Source organism: Metarhizium brunneum, chromosome 2 (genome assembly GCF_013426205.1).
Source record: "Metarhizium brunneum chromosome 2, complete sequence".
In the NCBI taxonomy this organism is placed as follows: domain Eukaryota; kingdom Fungi; phylum Ascomycota; class Sordariomycetes; order Hypocreales; family Clavicipitaceae; genus Metarhizium; species Metarhizium brunneum.
This window is the reverse complement of record NC_089423.1, coordinates 3,726,979-3,744,617: the sequence shown is the minus strand read 5'-3', so window position 1 is coordinate 3,744,617 and position 17,639 is coordinate 3,726,979. Positions and strand designations below refer to the sequence as shown.

General features: G+C 52.4%; 5 protein-coding genes across 5 annotated transcripts; 4 read left to right on the top strand and 1 right to left on the bottom strand.

Annotated features, from left to right (window-relative positions):
- Positions 1 to 120: 120 nt before the first annotated feature.
- G6M90_00g040840 (uncharacterized protein) lies at positions 121 to 2,051 on the top strand (the record flags this gene model as incomplete). The annotated part of the gene is made up of 4 exons (XM_014691946.1): positions 121 to 631; positions 699 to 821; positions 873 to 1,128; positions 1,196 to 2,051. 4 exons carry the CDS (start codon positions 121 to 123, stop codon positions 2,049 to 2,051), a joined length of 1,746 nt encoding a protein of 581 aa, XP_014547432.1.
- Positions 2,052 to 2,485: 434 nt separating this feature from the next.
- Positions 2,486 to 3,894, top strand: arp-6 (Actin-related protein 6; the record flags this gene model as incomplete). The annotated part of the gene is made up of 2 exons (XM_014691945.1): positions 2,486 to 2,918; positions 2,987 to 3,894. The coding sequence occupies 2 exons, from the start codon at positions 2,486 to 2,488 to the stop codon at positions 3,892 to 3,894; spliced, it is 1,341 nt and encodes a 446-aa protein (XP_014547431.1).
- Positions 3,895 to 4,422: 528 nt separating this feature from the next.
- Positions 4,423 to 6,471, bottom strand: G6M90_00g040820 (uncharacterized protein; the record flags this gene model as incomplete). Its single annotated transcript, XM_014691944.1, has 6 exons — positions 4,423 to 4,525; positions 4,596 to 4,636; positions 4,688 to 4,780; positions 4,841 to 4,879; positions 5,136 to 6,072; positions 6,167 to 6,471. 6 exons carry the CDS (start codon positions 6,469 to 6,471, stop codon positions 4,423 to 4,425), a joined length of 1,518 nt encoding a protein of 505 aa, XP_014547430.1.
- Positions 6,472 to 9,813: 3,342 nt separating this feature from the next.
- Positions 9,814 to 12,087, top strand: UFD1_0 (Ubiquitin fusion degradation protein 1; the record flags this gene model as incomplete). The annotated part of the gene is made up of 1 exon (XM_014691943.1): positions 9,814 to 12,087. The coding sequence occupies one exon, from the start codon at positions 9,814 to 9,816 to the stop codon at positions 12,085 to 12,087; it is 2,274 nt and encodes a 757-aa protein (XP_014547429.1).
- A 1,558-nt stretch (positions 12,088 to 13,645) lies between these two features.
- G6M90_00g040800 (uncharacterized protein) lies at positions 13,646 to 15,127 on the top strand (the record flags this gene model as incomplete). The annotated part of the gene is made up of 4 exons (XM_014691942.1): positions 13,646 to 13,906; positions 14,026 to 14,235; positions 14,291 to 14,891; positions 14,961 to 15,127. 4 exons carry the CDS (start codon positions 13,646 to 13,648, stop codon positions 15,125 to 15,127), a joined length of 1,239 nt encoding a protein of 412 aa, XP_014547428.1.
- Positions 15,128 to 17,639: the final 2,512 nt, after the last annotated feature.

Below are 17,639 nucleotides of genomic sequence, written 5' to 3'. Positions count from 1 at the left end.
TAACCCAAGGCCAGGAACCTCTGAAATCATGTATAAATAGGGCTCGGAACGCTGCAGTAACGCAAATTGAATAAACAAGTATGAATCCTCAAGAGCCATCTAGGGATAAAAATATATACAATGCATATCTGCGCTCGATTGTGCGTTTTGCTTCTATCCCTAGCTGGACCGACTTCAGCAGCCCTCAACTGCCGGCCAGAAGGGCCAGTTCTTCCCAAACCGAAGCTCAGCGGCTCGCCGATCTTCAAGTCAGCAGGGGAGAACCTCACAAAGACTCTGGATGATGCCGTAAAGGGCGTCATCAAAGCAGGATGGCCTGTGGAAAACGTGTCGTTTTCCCTGGCTGTTGTGTCCACGGACCAGGAGAGTGCAGGCGTCCCTATCTGGGAGTATCACCATCGGGCAGAGAGGAACGACCGAGGTGTCAAAAATATCACTCGTGATTCGCAGTACCTGATTGGCTCTGTGAGCAAGGTCATCTCGGACTATATCCTTCTCAAGTCTGGGGTCGACATTGATCGTCCGGTTACCGACTTTCTTCCAAAGCTGAATAGCTCCAGGTCCAAGGTTCGTTGGAAAGACATCACGCTGCGCATGCTTGGGTCCCAGTTAAGCGGGGCGCCTACAAATAGTCAGTATTCTCTCGGTGAAGTGATATTGCAGGAACTAATTACCGTGGCTATGCTGACCAGTCGCAGACGGATTCTCCGAGTACTACTATCTGAAAGAACTCTTCGTCCAATCTGGATTCCCGTCAATTAAGGACTCAGATTACCCACCATGCGGCGTCATAGGCTTCAACAAAGGCTGTTCTGCAAATGGTGTGCTCCTTCAAAGGCGCGGCGTATTCTCAGGCTAACTCGTGATTGCAGAGATTCTCGAGGGCATGATAAGCCAATACCCGGTCACGGCGCCCATGGAGCGCCCAGCTTACTCAAATATTGCATTTGTAGTGTTTGCCATGGCACTTCAAGAAGCTACTGGGAAGAACTACACCGAGTTGGTGGCGGATATTGTGTCCAAGCCGCTCGACTTGCGGAGCACTCTTCCATCCCCCGGAGACGATGGCAAGGCTGTGATCCCCCCCGGAGAAAGCTCTTGGGGTGCAGATTACGGATACAATGCCCCGTGAGTGACAATTCGAGAAGTCAACCGTGGTTCCGAGATCTCGACACTGATCATGTGCCAAATACAGTGGTGGCGGCTTGGTATCAAGCGTATCCGATCTCTGCAAGTTCACTCACGCCCTCCTTACACGGTCGCTCGATCTAACACCAACACAAATAAGGAAATGGCTGAAGCCGGAGGACTGGACTGGCGCCTACAGTGCAGTCGGGATGCCCTGGGAATTCTTCCGACCTCTCACCCTTACGCCTTCGCACCCGCACCCGGTCACCGTGGCTGGCAAGGGCGGCGGCGCGCAGCTTTACAGCAGCCAGCTGAACGTGGTAGATGAATACGGAATGGGTCTCGTCATGCTCTCTGCGGGAAACCCAGGGGCTTCTATCGCCCTCTCCGACGCTCTTCTTGCGACCTTTGTCCCGGCGGCAGACGAGGTCTCCAGGGACCAGGCTGAGAAGCAGTATGCCCGCACTTTCAAGTCTGAGCGTACAAACACGCAAAACAAGTTGATCGAAGCGACCTTCAAGTTGGACAATGATTCCCTCGTCATCTCTGAAATTCGGGATGGCGGCAACGACGTCTTTGGTGGTATCAAGAAGATTTGGGGCCTGACCATGGGCCAGTATACGGCGACTTTTGGTTCTACAATGAGGCTTTTCCCCACGGACCTGTATCAAACGACCCAGATGGAAGGAAGGAATGTCACTGCAGAGGTTTGGCGTCTGTGGCCGGAGTTTGGCGAGCCCCTCGAGTCTGACATGCCTGGTTCGAATTTGGGCTTCGAGAACTGTTTGCAGTGGGCTCTTGGGGATTGGATCCATTATGGAAAAGAGCCTCTTGACAGAGTCGTCTTCTACAAGGACGCTAGTCAGGATGTTGTTGGCTTTGAGATGCCTTTCCTTCGATCTGGAATCTTGAAACCCATGTAAATCGACGTGGTGAGCAAGGGGCCTGAGGCGCCTGAGAGGGTGTGGGCCAGAGAATGTTGGGATCGAATGGCATTGCAAGATATTCTTTTGTAATGTAATATCGAAGATGTCTTTTGCAGCGCTTTTATTAGTTTGCTCGCATGATTTTGTGGGATGTGTCGTAATTGATTGATTGTGTCTGGCAAGTTCAATTAGATGCTGGTTACTTTAACATTTCAACATTGACATTGACTGTCCTTGTCGGTGCCTGTGGCCCCACCAGCGGTTTGACAGGTACTAGGTACCTACTTAAGTAGTACTTGGGACCCAAAGCATTGGCCACTGAATATTGAAATTAGAACCAACTACGCCTCCCGCGCCTCAAGCTCCAACCTCAGAGTTCGCAATTATCACCGCACACAACGGCTAGAGCTACGGATTGGCATGAGGGCTCCATGGCAGGAGGACGAAAAGCCAAGCCTGCACCGCCTGCGCGGCCTACGAACACGCTCATTGTAGACAACGGCGCATACACATTAAAGGCTGGCATTGTGGCCAACGGGCACGTCGGCGAGCCTCGAATCATCCCCAACTGCGTCGTACGCGATCGATCGAGGAAAGTCTTTCTCGGATCTGACATTGCTAAATGTCGCGACTTTGGCGAACTGCAATTCCGACGGCCGGTCGAGAAAGGGTCCATTGTCAATTGGGAAGCCCAAAAGGAAATATGGGATCAAGAGCTATTCGACAACGCTGCAACCAAGTGCGATCCCACCGAGGCGCGTCTGATTCTTTCAGAACCCCCAAACGGGCTGCCGGCCCTGCAGACGAATTGCGATCAAGTCGTCTTTGAGGAGTACGGGTTTGCCAGCTACTACCGAGGTATTGGTAAGTGGCGTGGCGCTCAAACAAAAGCTGGTACATACATTGCTCGGTTTCTAATGATGGGGCCATAGGCTCGACTTTCAATGCCTACCACGATATTCAAAGCCTTTTTCGGACGCCAAAAGATGCCCCCACGGCGGCAAACGTCCCCGCAGAAGTCATGTTGGTGGTCGATTCCGGCTACTCCCACACGACCATCACACCCTTGCTTCGTGGGCAGCCACTGCACTCGGCGGTCCGACGACTCGACGTCGGCGGCAATCTCCTCACGAATTATCTGGCCCGTCTTCTGTCCCTTCGACACTTCGACATGCGCAACGAAACATACATTGTCAACGAAATGAAGGAGTCGGCGTGCTACGTGACACTGGACTTCAAGTCGGACCTCGAGAAGACGTGGAAGGGCACGAGGGGCGAGAAACGACCGTCTTATATATCCGGAGACGGCATCGTCAAGGACTACGTCTTGCCGGATTTTCACTCAAACACAAAGGGGTCTTTGCGCGAGTACGACCCCACGAGGCACACCAAGGCGCGAAAACTAGCTGCGGCCGGTCAGACGGACGAAGATGTTTTGACGTTGCGAAACGAGCGGTTCGCCGTCCCAGAGCTCATATTCAACCCGTTGGATATGGGCATGCGGCAACCAGGGCTACCCGACTTGATTCAACAATCTCTGCAACAGCTTCCAATGGGGTTGTGGCCTGGCTTGCTGGCTAATATTGTTGTTGTGGGAGGCAACACTTTGTTTGATGGCTTCATCCAGCGTCTCCAGAAGGAGGTCGTGCAGCGAGTACCGGATGACTGTGTCGTGCGCGTTGCCAGACCTGTCGACCCCGTCACTAGCACGTGGTTTGGGGCCGCCAATCTGGCTAGTCACCCGAACATCGAGAAGCTTGTAGTCACGAAGAAGGAATACGAGGAGCTGGGCTCGGCTTTGGTCGCGCGTAAATTTGCCGCTGGCCTCAACTTGACCTGAGAACCGACCAAGATGGCGCCGAATCATTTTGCTGGTGTTGATATATGGCGGCATGCGTTTCTATCAACCGGCAAAGGAAGTTGACATGTTCTGGATCCGGTATCATGCTGGCGGGCAAACCGGACCGGCATACGTTGAGTGTAGCCCGAAGTCAAGATTCGGCTACGTGATCTTGGCGTGTCGCGCCCAGCTGGTTCCAACCTCATGGATGCTACGTCACAAAGAACAGGAGTACTACCCTATTAGCAGAGCAATGACTCGCACAATGGTACGAACTTATTAATATGAAAAGTAGCTTGGCTCAAAACAAGTTTTATTTTGCAAATTTTCTGCACTAGAGTCGAGTATGCGAGTCGCTATCTGATGGGGGAGCTTTTTGTCTCAAAATAATACTGATCATGTCGGTCATAACATTCACACATTACGTGTGTTGGTGGCTTCTCCACGTCTAGAATTCTCCAGACGAAGCCGGCGCGGAATTGTTTATTCCGTGTATTTTTGCTGCCAGCGGCCGTGTCCCTCGTTTACTCAGAGGAGCGGCCTGGTCAGCGCGTCTCGAATCCTACGTCGCGCAAGACTGAGCGGGATGCCATTCGAGGCAAGCTGCATGCGGGCGCCTGACTTTGAGTCCCTGAAGAGACGTATTAGCGGCGGAATTCTGCTACTGGTTGTGGAAGGCCAAGGGCATGCCAAAGACTTACTGTCGTCCCAGACCACGGCCACGCGAGATGCACCAATCGCACTAATGGCAGGTGTTAGTAGATGGCTAGTATATGATGATGAGAACACGTACATATTCGGAAGACGAGCCTTCATTGTGAACAATGCAATAGCCCGCGGAGCACTTTTTGCAACTCCTTTGCGTCTGGCTGATGCATTCCTCGCACTATCAGGAGTTGGAGTTAGTGATGTCGGCTGAATAGAAATGTGCATTGTTACGGCTTACATTATTGCCGCATTCCCAGCAACTCTTGGAGACGAGATTCTATAGACTCCGTTAGCAGAACGTCCCAAGACAAACGGAACTCTTCAAAACATGACAAGATGAAAAAAAGATACATGGTCGCCAGGTGTACATGAAGATGACATGGGTGCTGCATACAAATCTGCAAAACACCACCAGGCAGGCCTCAAGTCACCAGACTAAAAACGACACCGTCTCCTCATGGCGGGGATAAGAGCGTCTCATCCTGGGCAGCCAGTCTCGCTGCCGAACATTGGAAACATGTACCGTGTCGTACCTTGATCTTGGGTGTGCTGTCCTGCAAATCCAGGATCTGAGCAAAGCTCGCCACACTATCGTCCTCATCTACCACGATGAAGCTGTTCACGCCCGCGTCCTGCCCCTGGCCGGGAAGCGGGAAGCACGATTCGCACCACCACTTATCGCAGCACGTGCAGTACCGCTCGCGGAGGCAGTCGAGGCACCGCGGGACGAAGCTCTGGCCGGGCTGCGAGGGACACGTTGCGGCCCGGATCGACGATGTCATGATGGGAACGGGGGCGAGAAGAGGCAGGCATTGCGGCGGGCAGCGCTCCTCCGACACCAAGCCCTCTGGCGCTTTGCCGCAGCCGCCGCAGCCGCCGACGGCGTGCGTGGCCACGGCCGGCGCGTTGTCTGCCATCATCAGGGGGCGCCCGAAGGCGGGTGAGTTTCGGTGCCGGGGCCCCTTGCAGAGGACGGCGTCAAAGGCAATGATGCCTTCGCATGCGGCCATGCAGTTGACCCATTCCTGCGAGATGGGCCGCGTGATTACTCGGCCGCGCTTGCACCACCAGCTGTCGCCTTGTCGCTCGAGAGAGGACGCGAGGGCCTGGTGACTCTTGTGGTTCCACCCGGAGCTGATGGAGGCTTGAGATTCCCGATCCTGCGGAGCCGGTTCCGTCTCTGGATGCGCCTCCTTGGAGCCGAATACGTACAGTGCCTTGAGCCGTGGAGAGTTCTCGGGTCGCGTCGGCCGACAGGCATACTGCAGGGCACCTCGGAGCTTGGCCTGGTTCAAGTTTTTGACATCTCGAATGCTCAGGATGCGCACACTATAGGAAGTGTCGTTGATGAGCTCGTGGCATAGGTCGGACGTGACTGACAGGCCATCGAGCATCAAGGTCTGGACATGCTTCCAGATGTCTTGCCGTTGGATGGCGTTGAACACGCCTCTCAACGGACCAGAATAGAAACTTGATGCCGTCAGCGACTCATTCTACATGGTGTACAGACCAAGTCAAGAGAACAAAGGACCGAACTGCTGTGAGAAAGAAGAAAAAAACTCACTCATCTTCACTCAGATTTTCATCCAGTTGGACATTGCGCCACACTTCACCACCGTTGTCGATGGGGTTGATGTCGAACTGGGCCTTTTTGACCTGTGTGAGGTCGAGGTGCCGAAATACGCCGGGGGTGTTGCGGATAAGAGATCGGAATTCTTTATTGGCAGCGGAAAGTTGGAGGAGGCTGTATACGGGCAGGTAGGGCGCAATAGTACGGAGGATTAGAGAGTTATGGAGGACATCGAACAGAGATAGTGTATTTATCTCGAGCTCTTCACGCGTTTGACCGTTGACGGTAGCTTGGCTCATGTCAGGCTGCCAGAACAAGGGGAATCAAGAGCCAAGGGTATTTTGAATATGAAGGGGGTGGACAAGAGAATTGAGGTTATGGGTGAAGCAAGGTGAGATGGCCCAACAGGCGTGTAACCGCTAGACAGGAACAAATAGGCTACTCTGGTGTTACCGACTCCTATCAGAACAGAGTAACCAGACTCTCACTCGATGATACGTGTTGGAGTTTTTTTCGAGATGCTCGGGATATGCCAACAAGGCGAGTACGTTCAAGCCGAAGTAAAGGGGGGCCGAGAGTAGTAGTAGAAGTACGCCGTACAATATAAATAGGAAGAAACGGCGTGCGTATCCAAACCCAGCCGGGGTGGAGCAGAAGTGATGAGTGTTTCGGTCCGTGTGGAACAGAAATAGAGATGCCGCCTAAGGTTATCTATAGGGTGTCATGCCACGAGCGGTCATGTAACCCTGGGACTGCCCTTTGGACTACGGAGGAGGTGGGTGAAAGACAGGGTGAGTGAGACGGGTTCCAAATTTTAGCATTCCCGCCGCTCAAACGCGGCCAGGTGAGGAAGATATCTCATTCACCAGTGAAACAGAGGCCGGGGTGTGGATTGGCGGCGACCAGCGACCACCGAGCGAGCTTTTCTTGTCGAAGGCGTCTGTGTGTCGTGGGACAACAAGGATAGTACGGAGCAGAGAGACGTGTGTCGGGATTTGCGGACTGGGAAGGTATCAAATTGCGAGCCGTCGGCGGGTGGCACGGGCTTTAAATAGTAGATGGCGAGTTGACCAGGGACAACCCGGTCGGTCGGCCGGGAATACAAATGGAGAAGAGATGCAGATTCGACAAAGTTGAGAAGTTCAAAGCGACATCAACCATGGACCGTGGCCGTGTGTGGTTGTGGTGAGGAGGCAGAAGACGCATGGGCACGGCACGGAGAAGAAGGGATGGGATGACTGGAGCTGCTTTTCCATGCCCATACCCATACCCATACAGGCCTGTTACCTGGGCTCTATCTTGGGAATCTCGGTGAGGGTACATGGACGGAGCAGCGTGGTGGGCATGAAACAAGAGCGAGCGGCTCTTTGGTGCATCTGCCGAGTACAAAATACAAAATACGCAGCACTTTACGGAGTGGGAGTGGCGACGTGGGCGCCTCAGGAAGCAAACACCATTTGCAGTTAGCTTCTCGGCAGGTGAGTGACCAGACCGCGATGGTGCCATTTCAGATCAGGCCAAACGGACAAGTACCCGGGCAACGTGCCATGGTTTGGCTTATCGGACCATGAGACCATGCGGGCACTGATTCTTTCATCGGCATTGGTTGCCTACTCTCTGGGGAGACTAAAACACAAGTGCGTTGAGGCAAAGCGTCTGTCTGTCTTGTCTGTATGTCTGGGTGAGGTGAGTTGAGGTGAGCCAGGCGACGCGAGGGTGAGGACAGGACATCGCATATCTATTACTCGGTGCTGTCACAGCGAATAAGAGCCAAAGACGTAATGCCTTTATGTACTCCATACTCCGTACACCTTCAACGATTTGATGATTCGATCATGTTGATGCGAGTCGGCCGATTGCACCGGATGGCCCTGGCACCGAGCAAATGACATTTCGGCGCCTCAGGCTTCAATGTTCCAGGTCCATGGATGTTATCAATTAACCCTTGCGCCTGCATCTATGCCAGAAGCCACACGCGCTGCCTCGCTTTTTCGCCTTTGTTACAAAGAGAAACGACAAAGAGCAACAGACACCGTCTGGAGCCTCCAAGCTACCATTGCTTTGTGCACTGGTTGCCACAAGACGCCATCTCCCAACACTTTCTGTCCTTCTCCACCGGATGCCCAATCTCATCAGAAAGCTGCCGTCGAGCCATCAGAGTTGCCTTGGGCCGCAGCAATGTGCAATGTCTCTACGGATCAAAAGCATCTCCCCCGGATTCCCCTTTTCGCCTTCTACTAGTAGCTGGCAAGCGCCCTCGGATGAGATCGACCACCCAGCTGGCTCTCCTAGGCATGCAATCTAGCAAATCCCAGTCGCTCAGGTCGCACTGCGCCCTCCCTCATCACCCGCCAAGTCGAGATGGGCAAGGATGAGGTGCTCATCAATGCCCGTAATCTCGCAGCCAGCTGCAATACACATGTATCCATACGGACATGGACTCCTGCTGGGCTGAGGCCCAAAAAGGGTCTCTGACAGACCCGCTTGGCGACGTCACCCCTAGTGTCTGTGGATCCCTGCCGAGTGACACTCTGGATTGCTTGAAGCTTTTCAACTCGTCGATACAAGAGGGTTTGGAGGTTTGGAGGGCTGAGGCGAAGCTGTGGCCAGTACAGAGTACTCCAAGGAGTACTGTGGCCAAATGTTACTGCTACGTGGCCGCGCCGGATGACCCTTGTCATCAACATGCTCGTGTCTCTCTCTTGATTCATTTGCAAGCTTGAGCAGGTGGGGGGACAAATCGAGTCCGTCTTGTAGTCCGTTCGCGACAGTATGCCATGCGTTTACTGGTTTCCTCCGTCCTCCAGTGGTCGTCATCCCGGAGAAGACTGGACGTACACGAACTAGTTGATTGCACCTAGACAAATAAAATCGCTGCTCAACGACTCAGTCATGCACATCCGCGTCTGCAGCTATCAATTGACGGCCGCGCTAGACCACTCACAAGCTTAGCCGGCGCATGGATGCTCCTAGAGCCTGACACAGCTTTATGCTCTACCAGCCATTGATAATTGACGAAAGGACTTTGGGCGCAAACAAAGTTCTAGAAGAAATGGCCTGCGGTGGAGTTCCGCTGATAAAGCTCGAGTCTGCGAGGACTACCACCACCGTCTTGGGGCATGATGCCAACTTCGCCCTTTCAACAGCCCAAAGAAGACCAGGTACAAATGGAACAAACAAGCTACATTGAAATGTTTCCGCTGTATTCATTGCCTTCTCGTTTGCCATTTCCAACAGTCCCAATGCTATTTATTCCGGCACCAAGTATTCTGTACTTGAAAGTAGAATGCCAGAAGCTGCTAGACAATCCACGTGACCGTGACGCTTCTGTTGGAGATGGAACATGACGGAATCTCGCTGACTGAGCATGGAGTTTCGCCTCATATGTATCTCTGGGCTAGGCAGCGTCTTCATTCATCAAAGCTTTTCATTACCATGCTCCCGTAAACCTTTATCTTCTCCTTCACCGTTTCTGGTTGAGACCCAAAATGTTTTGAGATGGATCTGCTGCAGTCCAACCCGATCCTTCAGCTCATAGTGGATTGGACCGTGTCGCAACCCGAACCCGCGGCCCCCACGTCATAGCCCACGATACTGAAAAGTATTTAGCAACTGGCATTCTTGATACACCCGGGGCTACCATGAACGAGCAACCAGCCTTACGCTGGTCAGGCTCCTTTGGAGTTCTGCCCACTACAGCTGCATCAGTCAAGAATTTGTCCGGAGACAAGATTATTCTCCCGCAGTCTGCGTTGGAACAGCTCTTAAACGCCGCGCCATCGCAGCCGACAACAGCGTCGAGCTTCACAGCATGGGATCCCCACAACCCTTACCGGTCGAACGGCTTCGGTTTTGAACAGCGCCAGCAACTTCCACAACCGCTCACATTTCGGCTCGTGAATAGCCAGAATGGCAATGTTGTATTTGCTGGTATCCGGGAGTTTTCGGCCGAGGAGGGAACCGTGGGGCTGAGTTCGTTTCTGATTGAGGCTCTGGGGATTGAGCCACAGCAGCTGAATGCAACGAATGGAAACCGAACTTCCGATGCCGATGCTATCGACCTTACCGGAGACCATGTCCCTTCGACAACGGCCTCGATCAAACTCACGGTTGATGCGACAAATATACCAAAGGGAACATACGTCAGGTTGAGACCGCTGGAGGCAGGGTATAATCCAGATGATTGGAAGTCACTGCTGGAACGACATCTCCGAGAACATTATACATGTCTGACCAAGAATTCGATTCTCTCCGTCAATGGCGTTAAAGGGGAAACCTTTAAGTTTCTGGTAGACAGGCTTTCGCCAGAAGGAGACGGAATTTGCGTCGTTGATACTGATTTAGAAGTGGATATTGAGGCGCTCAACGAAGAGCAGGCTCGAGAAACGATGCGACAGATCATGACCAAGGCTCAAACTGAGGTAGTCGGTGGTGTGTCAAAAGGCGGGGATCTCGACATATGGAAAGATGTCTCGGGACACGTATCGCCAGGTGGATACGTAGACTACATATTGCCATCTTGGGATCGATCACAGCCTCTGACCATTACTCTCAGTGGTATAGAACAAGAAGATGGTGTGGATCTCTTTGTCACGCCAAAGTCGTCTCGGCAGCGAGTACTACCCAGAGATTCAGCCCATGTTTTTGGCGACTTTTCTCCCGCCGAGGATGGAGTCAAATCCATCACCATGTCACCTACGAACGTGGAAATGGAAGGGGCAGAAGCAATACTAGTCTCTGTCCATGGGTTTTCCTCTGAAAACCAGCGAACGAGCCAGCCAATCCCATTCACTGTCCGAGCCAAGGTCGGATCGCCAACAAGCAAGGCTGGACAGGATCGTATGGAAGTCGACGGGGAGGAGCACTCGTCTGATGAGGAGCAGTGCTCTAATTGCAAGCAGTGGGTTCCCAAGCGTACAATGGCTCTACACGAGAACTTTTGCCGGAGGAACAACATCCCGTGCCCTTACTGCTCTGCCGTCTTCAAAAAAGACTCAAACGAGTGGCATTCGCACTGGCATTGCGAACACGACTCGGCCAAGGGCAACTCGGCTGCCAGCAAATCAAAGCACGACATGATATTCCACCAACACCACCCCTGTCAGGATTGTGAGTTTACAACAAACTCACTAGCGGATCTAGCCAGGCATCGAACTTCGGTATGCCCCGGGAAGCTCATCCTATGTCGGTTCTGCCACCTCGAAGTTCCGCAAGAGGGCGACCCCTTCAACCCTTCACCAGAAGTTGTCTTATCCGGTCTCACGGCCCACGAACTCGCTGATGGTGCCCGTACCACTGAGTGCCATTTGTGCGACAAGATTGTGCGACTCCGCGACATGGAAACGCACATGAAGCATCACGAGCTCGACAAGGTGAGCCGAGCAAAGCCAGAGATATGCCGCAACGTAAACTGCGGCCGAACACTGCACGGGGTAGGACCAAGAGGACAAATCGGTGCCGGGACGTCACAAGGTCAAGGTCCCGGGAACGACATTGGGCTCTGTTCCCTCTGTTTTGGTCCCTTGTACGTGAGCATGCACGACCCAGAGGGCAAGGCTCTGAGACGGAGAATAGAGAGGAAGTACCTGGGACAGATGATGACTGGTTGTGGCAAGTCGCACTGCGCAAACGAGTGGTGCAGGACTGGCCGAAAGAATACCAACGCAGAAGCAAAGGGTTCTTCGGCGTCAGCTGTGTTGCCCTTGGTGAAGCCCCTGTTGGCAATGGTTGGAACCCCAGATGGGCACATGTACTTTTGTGTGGATGAGACGAACCAGAAGAGACGCAAGATTGCGGAAATGTTGGCAGCGGAGAAGCTTTGGGATCTGGAGTGGTGCGTGGCTGCGGCGGAGGCAGAGAAGGGGAATATCGATCGGATGAGGGACTGGTTGCAGGCTTGGGCGCCGAGGAGCTGATGTGGTTCGTGGTGACGACTCATGAGATGGAGTTTTATATAGACCGGTGCATTGTTCAATGAGTGCGTGTGGAGGTATTTAGCGATCTTTTGGTGGCTGCACATGATTTTGGTTTTAGATGAATACGGATGTATTTTGGCTCCTCGAGGATAGGCTATGGATAGGAGAATTGGGTCAAATATATGAGTGGAAAATGTTGGAGGCAGTGGGCAGTTTAGGAGTAGTATATTCCAACAATGACACGGGCTATAGCTTGCTATGGTCTAAATATCGGCGGCAATAAAATGAAACAAAGGGGAAATAGAGGTTTCTGTTGCGTTTGTATTATTTTGCTGTAGGCGGAGCTATTCACGGGGTTTGACACGGATTGCCTCAGTCTGGTCAGTGAACGATGGTCAAGTCCAAAACGCAGTAGTATTGCCTACAACGGCACTGTACCTACCCTATCTGTAAGTGTGCAGGACAACCCACTAGCCACGCGGCAGTACACACATAAGCTTCACCAAGATGACGGATAATGGCTTGGCAAATGGCTTGGCAACCCTCCGTGGATCTGTATGGCCCTTGTCGCAGATCAGGCTAGGCACATCAACGCTTGCAGTACCAGACTAGTACCTGTCAACAAGCCTTGCGCATACAGGTTCGTCTTGAATTACATTCAATGTTGACAAAAGTCGTTGATCACTCCTCAAGTACCAGCTGCCAAGTACTAGGTACTCAAGTACTGAAGTACCTGAAGTACCAGACACTAAGTACTTAAGCACTTAAGTACAGATAGCTGTGAGGAGCAAGGCCGCTCCCACCTAGCACTACGCCTCGCTATTCAAGCCTGCGTGTGATCTTGTTTGAGATTGTACGACGTGTGAGGATACGGTAGCCATCGTGTTACATTTTTCTGCCTTCTTTTAAAATCAAGAAACAGCCTTGTATAGCGTCTTTTTCTAATACGGCGTACGGAGTACTGTAAGAAAGTTTTACAATCTCCCCGGTACCAGCCATTGACACCGAAGATGAGATGGGCAAGGCCGCCGATCGCTACTTCCCCCTGTCCCTCGTCGCTAATGATGCGATCCAGGATACCCGGCGTGGGAAACATATCAATGATGACTAGTAGTCCGTGCTCGGTTCTTTCCTCAATACACTGTTTTTCCCTCTTCGAATTCATTTCGCAATACTAGTACCGCCGTGTCAAGCACCTGCAGAATGTTTGACAACACATGAGCAGGTGAAGTGTCGTATAACTTTTCTCCGTGGCAACTCGACTCTTACGGCGAAAAGGTCTCAGGTGAGCTGCCGTCGATGTCAGCCTGCATTGCAGCCTCTTCTGATGCTATTGGTATTCATTCTGCGAAGGAGTGTCACATGAGACAGCATAACTGGCCTTTGCAACATGTTACACAACACCGCCCCTATATGCCTTTAATAAAGACTCTCAGTCGAGCCTCCTGTCAGACTTGTGCACAAATGCTGCGCATCTCCCACCAAGGACCACGCATTCATTTTGCACGAGAATAAGCGCGAGCCTCTTCTTTTCGTGGAAATGGGGACTCGGGGCGCCATGTTGAATCCCGTTATGAGGCGATTGCTGCTAGGCATTGCGTTGGCGCTTGTATTGCTTTCCTACTTCTTTTTCAAGGAGAGACTAGGGGAGTTTGGCATCACCGCAGCTGATCGACCGTTTCAAGATGCCGTCAAGCCTGACCGTGGCATGCTGTCGGATATAAAGAAGTGGCAAAGGGAGTCGCAGATACGACGAATCGTAGGACTGGTATTCTATGGTAGGCGCAGTCAGGCCTCGATTTTGGACTGTTACCTCAAGGTGAGCCGATACGCGACCTCCTTTTCTTTTCCCCCGGTATCGATCAAATCAAGATCAGTAAAAAGCAGAATTCGCGCAGTCATTGGAAACCGGCGCTAATCATGTGCACAAATAAACAGCGCAACCTTGTTAAGAATGGCGGGATCCTCGACGAGGTTATCTGGCTTCAACGCACCCAGAACCAAGCTGACTTGGCCTTCCTCGACAAGCTTATTCACTCTGAAGCGGGCTACTCACGAGTCGACGTCCAGCATAGTGACGGGAATTATGCGAGCGCATACGATGGAATCGAGGATGACGTTCTATACGTCAAGGTAGACACCGACATTGTACGTGGCTTTTATGAGGCACCACTCAGCGTTCATTATACTCATCAACGTCAAGGTATATATCGAAGACAGCACAATCTTGTCCATGGTGCACCTGCGAGCTACTCGGCCAGACTATTTTGCTGTTGGGGCCAATATTATTAACCAGCCCCTGAGCAGTTGGCTGCATTGGGGCCTGGGCGTTGTACGGCCATACTTGCCAGAAACCGAGGTGTTTTACCCCAAAGATGACGAAAAACAGGGTCACCAGTCCATTGGTTGGCGCGCGTCGCTTCTTCCCAAATGGAACTCCCCCAACGCTTTCAACATGTCTGAATGGTCTCCGCCTGAGGGCCGAAAGCACCGATGGCTGCCAGTTCCTCACGGGGTCGACCACATTCTCGACGGAACGCCTATTACGACAACGACCTATGATGCCTACACGAGCCCTGGCTGGTGGAATTGGATAGTTGGCGCGCAGCAGCACTACAGTTTTTTGGAGCATCTAGAGACAGACCAGCTGTGGCGTTATCGGTTTCACTCCTGGGACTATCGAGACCTTCGAATGGGCATCCAACTCATCGCGATGACCGGCAAGGATATTAATAATGTTAAGCCCATTGCTGCAGATGACGAGGATTTCTTTAGCGTCAAGATGCCCCGGAAACTGGGACGTTGTAAGTAGCCTCGTATGCCTTTTTTTCGGTTCAAGTCGACGGTTGACTAATTGTGTTCTGGTTGAATAGCTGTGGTGGCAGCCGGCGGAGGTGTCGCGGCTCACTATAGCTTCGGCGCCCAAAAAGACGGCATGGCCAAGACGGATATTTTGGACAGGTATCGCTCGTACGCTCAGGAAAAGATATGTAAAGGACCGATATTATGGTCGTCAGAGGCGGACGATCCAGCTAAATAGCCATGCTCGTTGTCATGGCTACTAATTGTGACATTGAACGAATGCCTGAGCGGTTGTATTGTATCTAGAGACTTTAGATTTGGGATAATTGGGTCGCGATTCATAGACGAAACCTGAGTCTTGTGCGTAACAGAGCTGTGACGTTGACCAGCCCAATCTGTTGCCGCCAACCTTGTCTCGCCAGATGGTTGAGAGCCACTTGAAGCTTTCATACAACTTGTCTCAATCTGAGATGTGTTGTCCTGGCTACCTGAGAGCATCTGCCAAAAAAAAAAAAAAGCAAAAAGCAAAACCCGTACTGACTGGTCCCGGCATCTCTACGGAGTAGACTGCACAATATTGGCATTATTAGCCATCACACTTTGAACAACACACCAATTTGTCCCTGTAGCGGCACTTGGTAGTACACTGAAGCGTGCTGTCGTAAGAATCGCCCTGGCGCGCAAAAGGTGTCAAGTATGCAATAAGGTAAAAGTAAGGTAAAAGCCACGCTGGAAGTCTCGAGCACTCCGTAGTGCTCGAGTATGCGCCCCGGCACATACGCAGGTTATCCCTGGCCGTATGCGGGCGGATTCTGAACAGAGTTCGGATGGACCGGATGGCTCATTTAGGAGTGGCCCCCTTCATTTGGATGCCAGACGCGCGGATTTGAGGAAGTCGCAACATGCGAGATGAACGGCCAGGTACTTGAGTAGGGAGCACATGGATAATGGCATATGCATGAAATCGTGGCCGTCATATCGCCAACTGCTATATTTGTCGACGGGACCCAATTCTGGCATGGACTGCTGGTGGACCAAGCTTCCGGTATGCTGTGATTCGTGGCTCGTCGACTGGGCGCAGGCGGGTCGTATGGAATTGTTCTTGATTCGGATAGATGATGGCGTTGAGCTGACGAAGCCATCGATTGATGACCTCGGTGGAGCCGCAGCAGCTTCCTTGCCGCTGGCTTGGAGACTTGGGGACTTGGGGACTTGGCTCTATCTTGGCTCCGTCGGCCGGCGCCGGGCTCAAGATGAGATTCTGCGGTACGGAGTACTACTAGTATTGTTATTGGACTTGACTGTTGCGTTACGAGGTTCGCTGTAGTTACATACTAAGTAGTATTGCCGGTATGAGGCGGGGGGCAGGTACTAGGCTTCCTGTGGCACAGACGTTTTCCGTTTCCATCCTTGAGCAAGTCAACGTCCGGTCTGGTGGCTGATGATCTAGCAGGGCTTCAGGATGCACATGTCCATGGGGTACATGACCTGGCAAATCGGAACAAAGTCTACTAGACCAGACCAGACTTTTGCTGCACCAGCCAAGTTGACACTTGCACACCGTGTGCAGTGTGGATTGAACAAGCTGATAACGTCTGCAGCTATTCCGTCGCCATTCACCAACCAAGTCTATCAAATACGCCTTTGACGAGGGTCATCTCGTGCTACCCAGCGCCCAGGTGCGCATGCAAGCATGGAGTGCCAGGTCGTATATTGTTGACGCATGTGCTCCCGCCAGTTGGCCTCCACTGCGGGTACCTCGCCCGACATTTGGACTTGGGTACTATGTCTAAGAAGTACTGAAGTACGGTAGGTACTTTACCTACTAGCTTACCAGCTTGAGACTTTATAGAGCCCGGTACTCCGTACTTAAGTACTTAAACTTAGTATGATTCCGTGGGCACAAAGAACATTAAAGGCGGTCGGACCACACATAGTCAAAGAGAGTGCCCTCCAATTGATGGATGCATCTGAAATACGAAACGGCTTCGGCGTTGCCCATTGTCTGCAAAACTTAGAATCAAGACCGACCGGAGGAACTAACCCCATCGTCCAAGTCCGTGCCAACATCGGGAGCACTTAAGCGCTGGATAGCATTACATTGGAGTACCAAATTGGAGTGGAGCCGGTCCAACGCCGCGGGCTGCTATCAGGCGAGTTGAGAGACTGCATGTGAGTTCAAAGGTTTACATCAGGCAAGTAGCACCGGACGGCACTGGGAGTACTTGAGCCCACCAGCGCAACCCACATGCACCACCAGGCCCAGCACCAACCCCCAGTGAGCGGCTAGTTACTACACCAGTGCCCATGTGCCAGCTGCTCAAGTCCAACAGCAGGTACAGAGTAGTCGACATCATCATCCCGCTTGTCATCGTCCTCCCGCTCACACCAACGCAGCCGCTGCACTTCTAATCTCTTTCGTGACGTCCCTTCTCCCTCTCGTCGCCATCGCCATACTCTTTATGCCTGTATTCTCTTATCCGTAGCAGCAACCGTCATCGTCGAGCATCATACCTACTGTACCTCTACACCACGCTGCCGTGTTTGCTACAGGGTTCACGCATTCCTCGACGTCCGAACCCTGTCCCTCGTTGACGTCGTCGGCCTCGTCGGTCTCTTCGGCTCACTTGCCACCTCCAAAATCCCGCCTTGATAATTTTTTTGAACCTCATTCCGAAACAAAAACCTCAAAGTCTGTGGCCTCGCTCCCACTGCAGATTTTATTTCGCACGCTCGACTGTCCCGAAAAA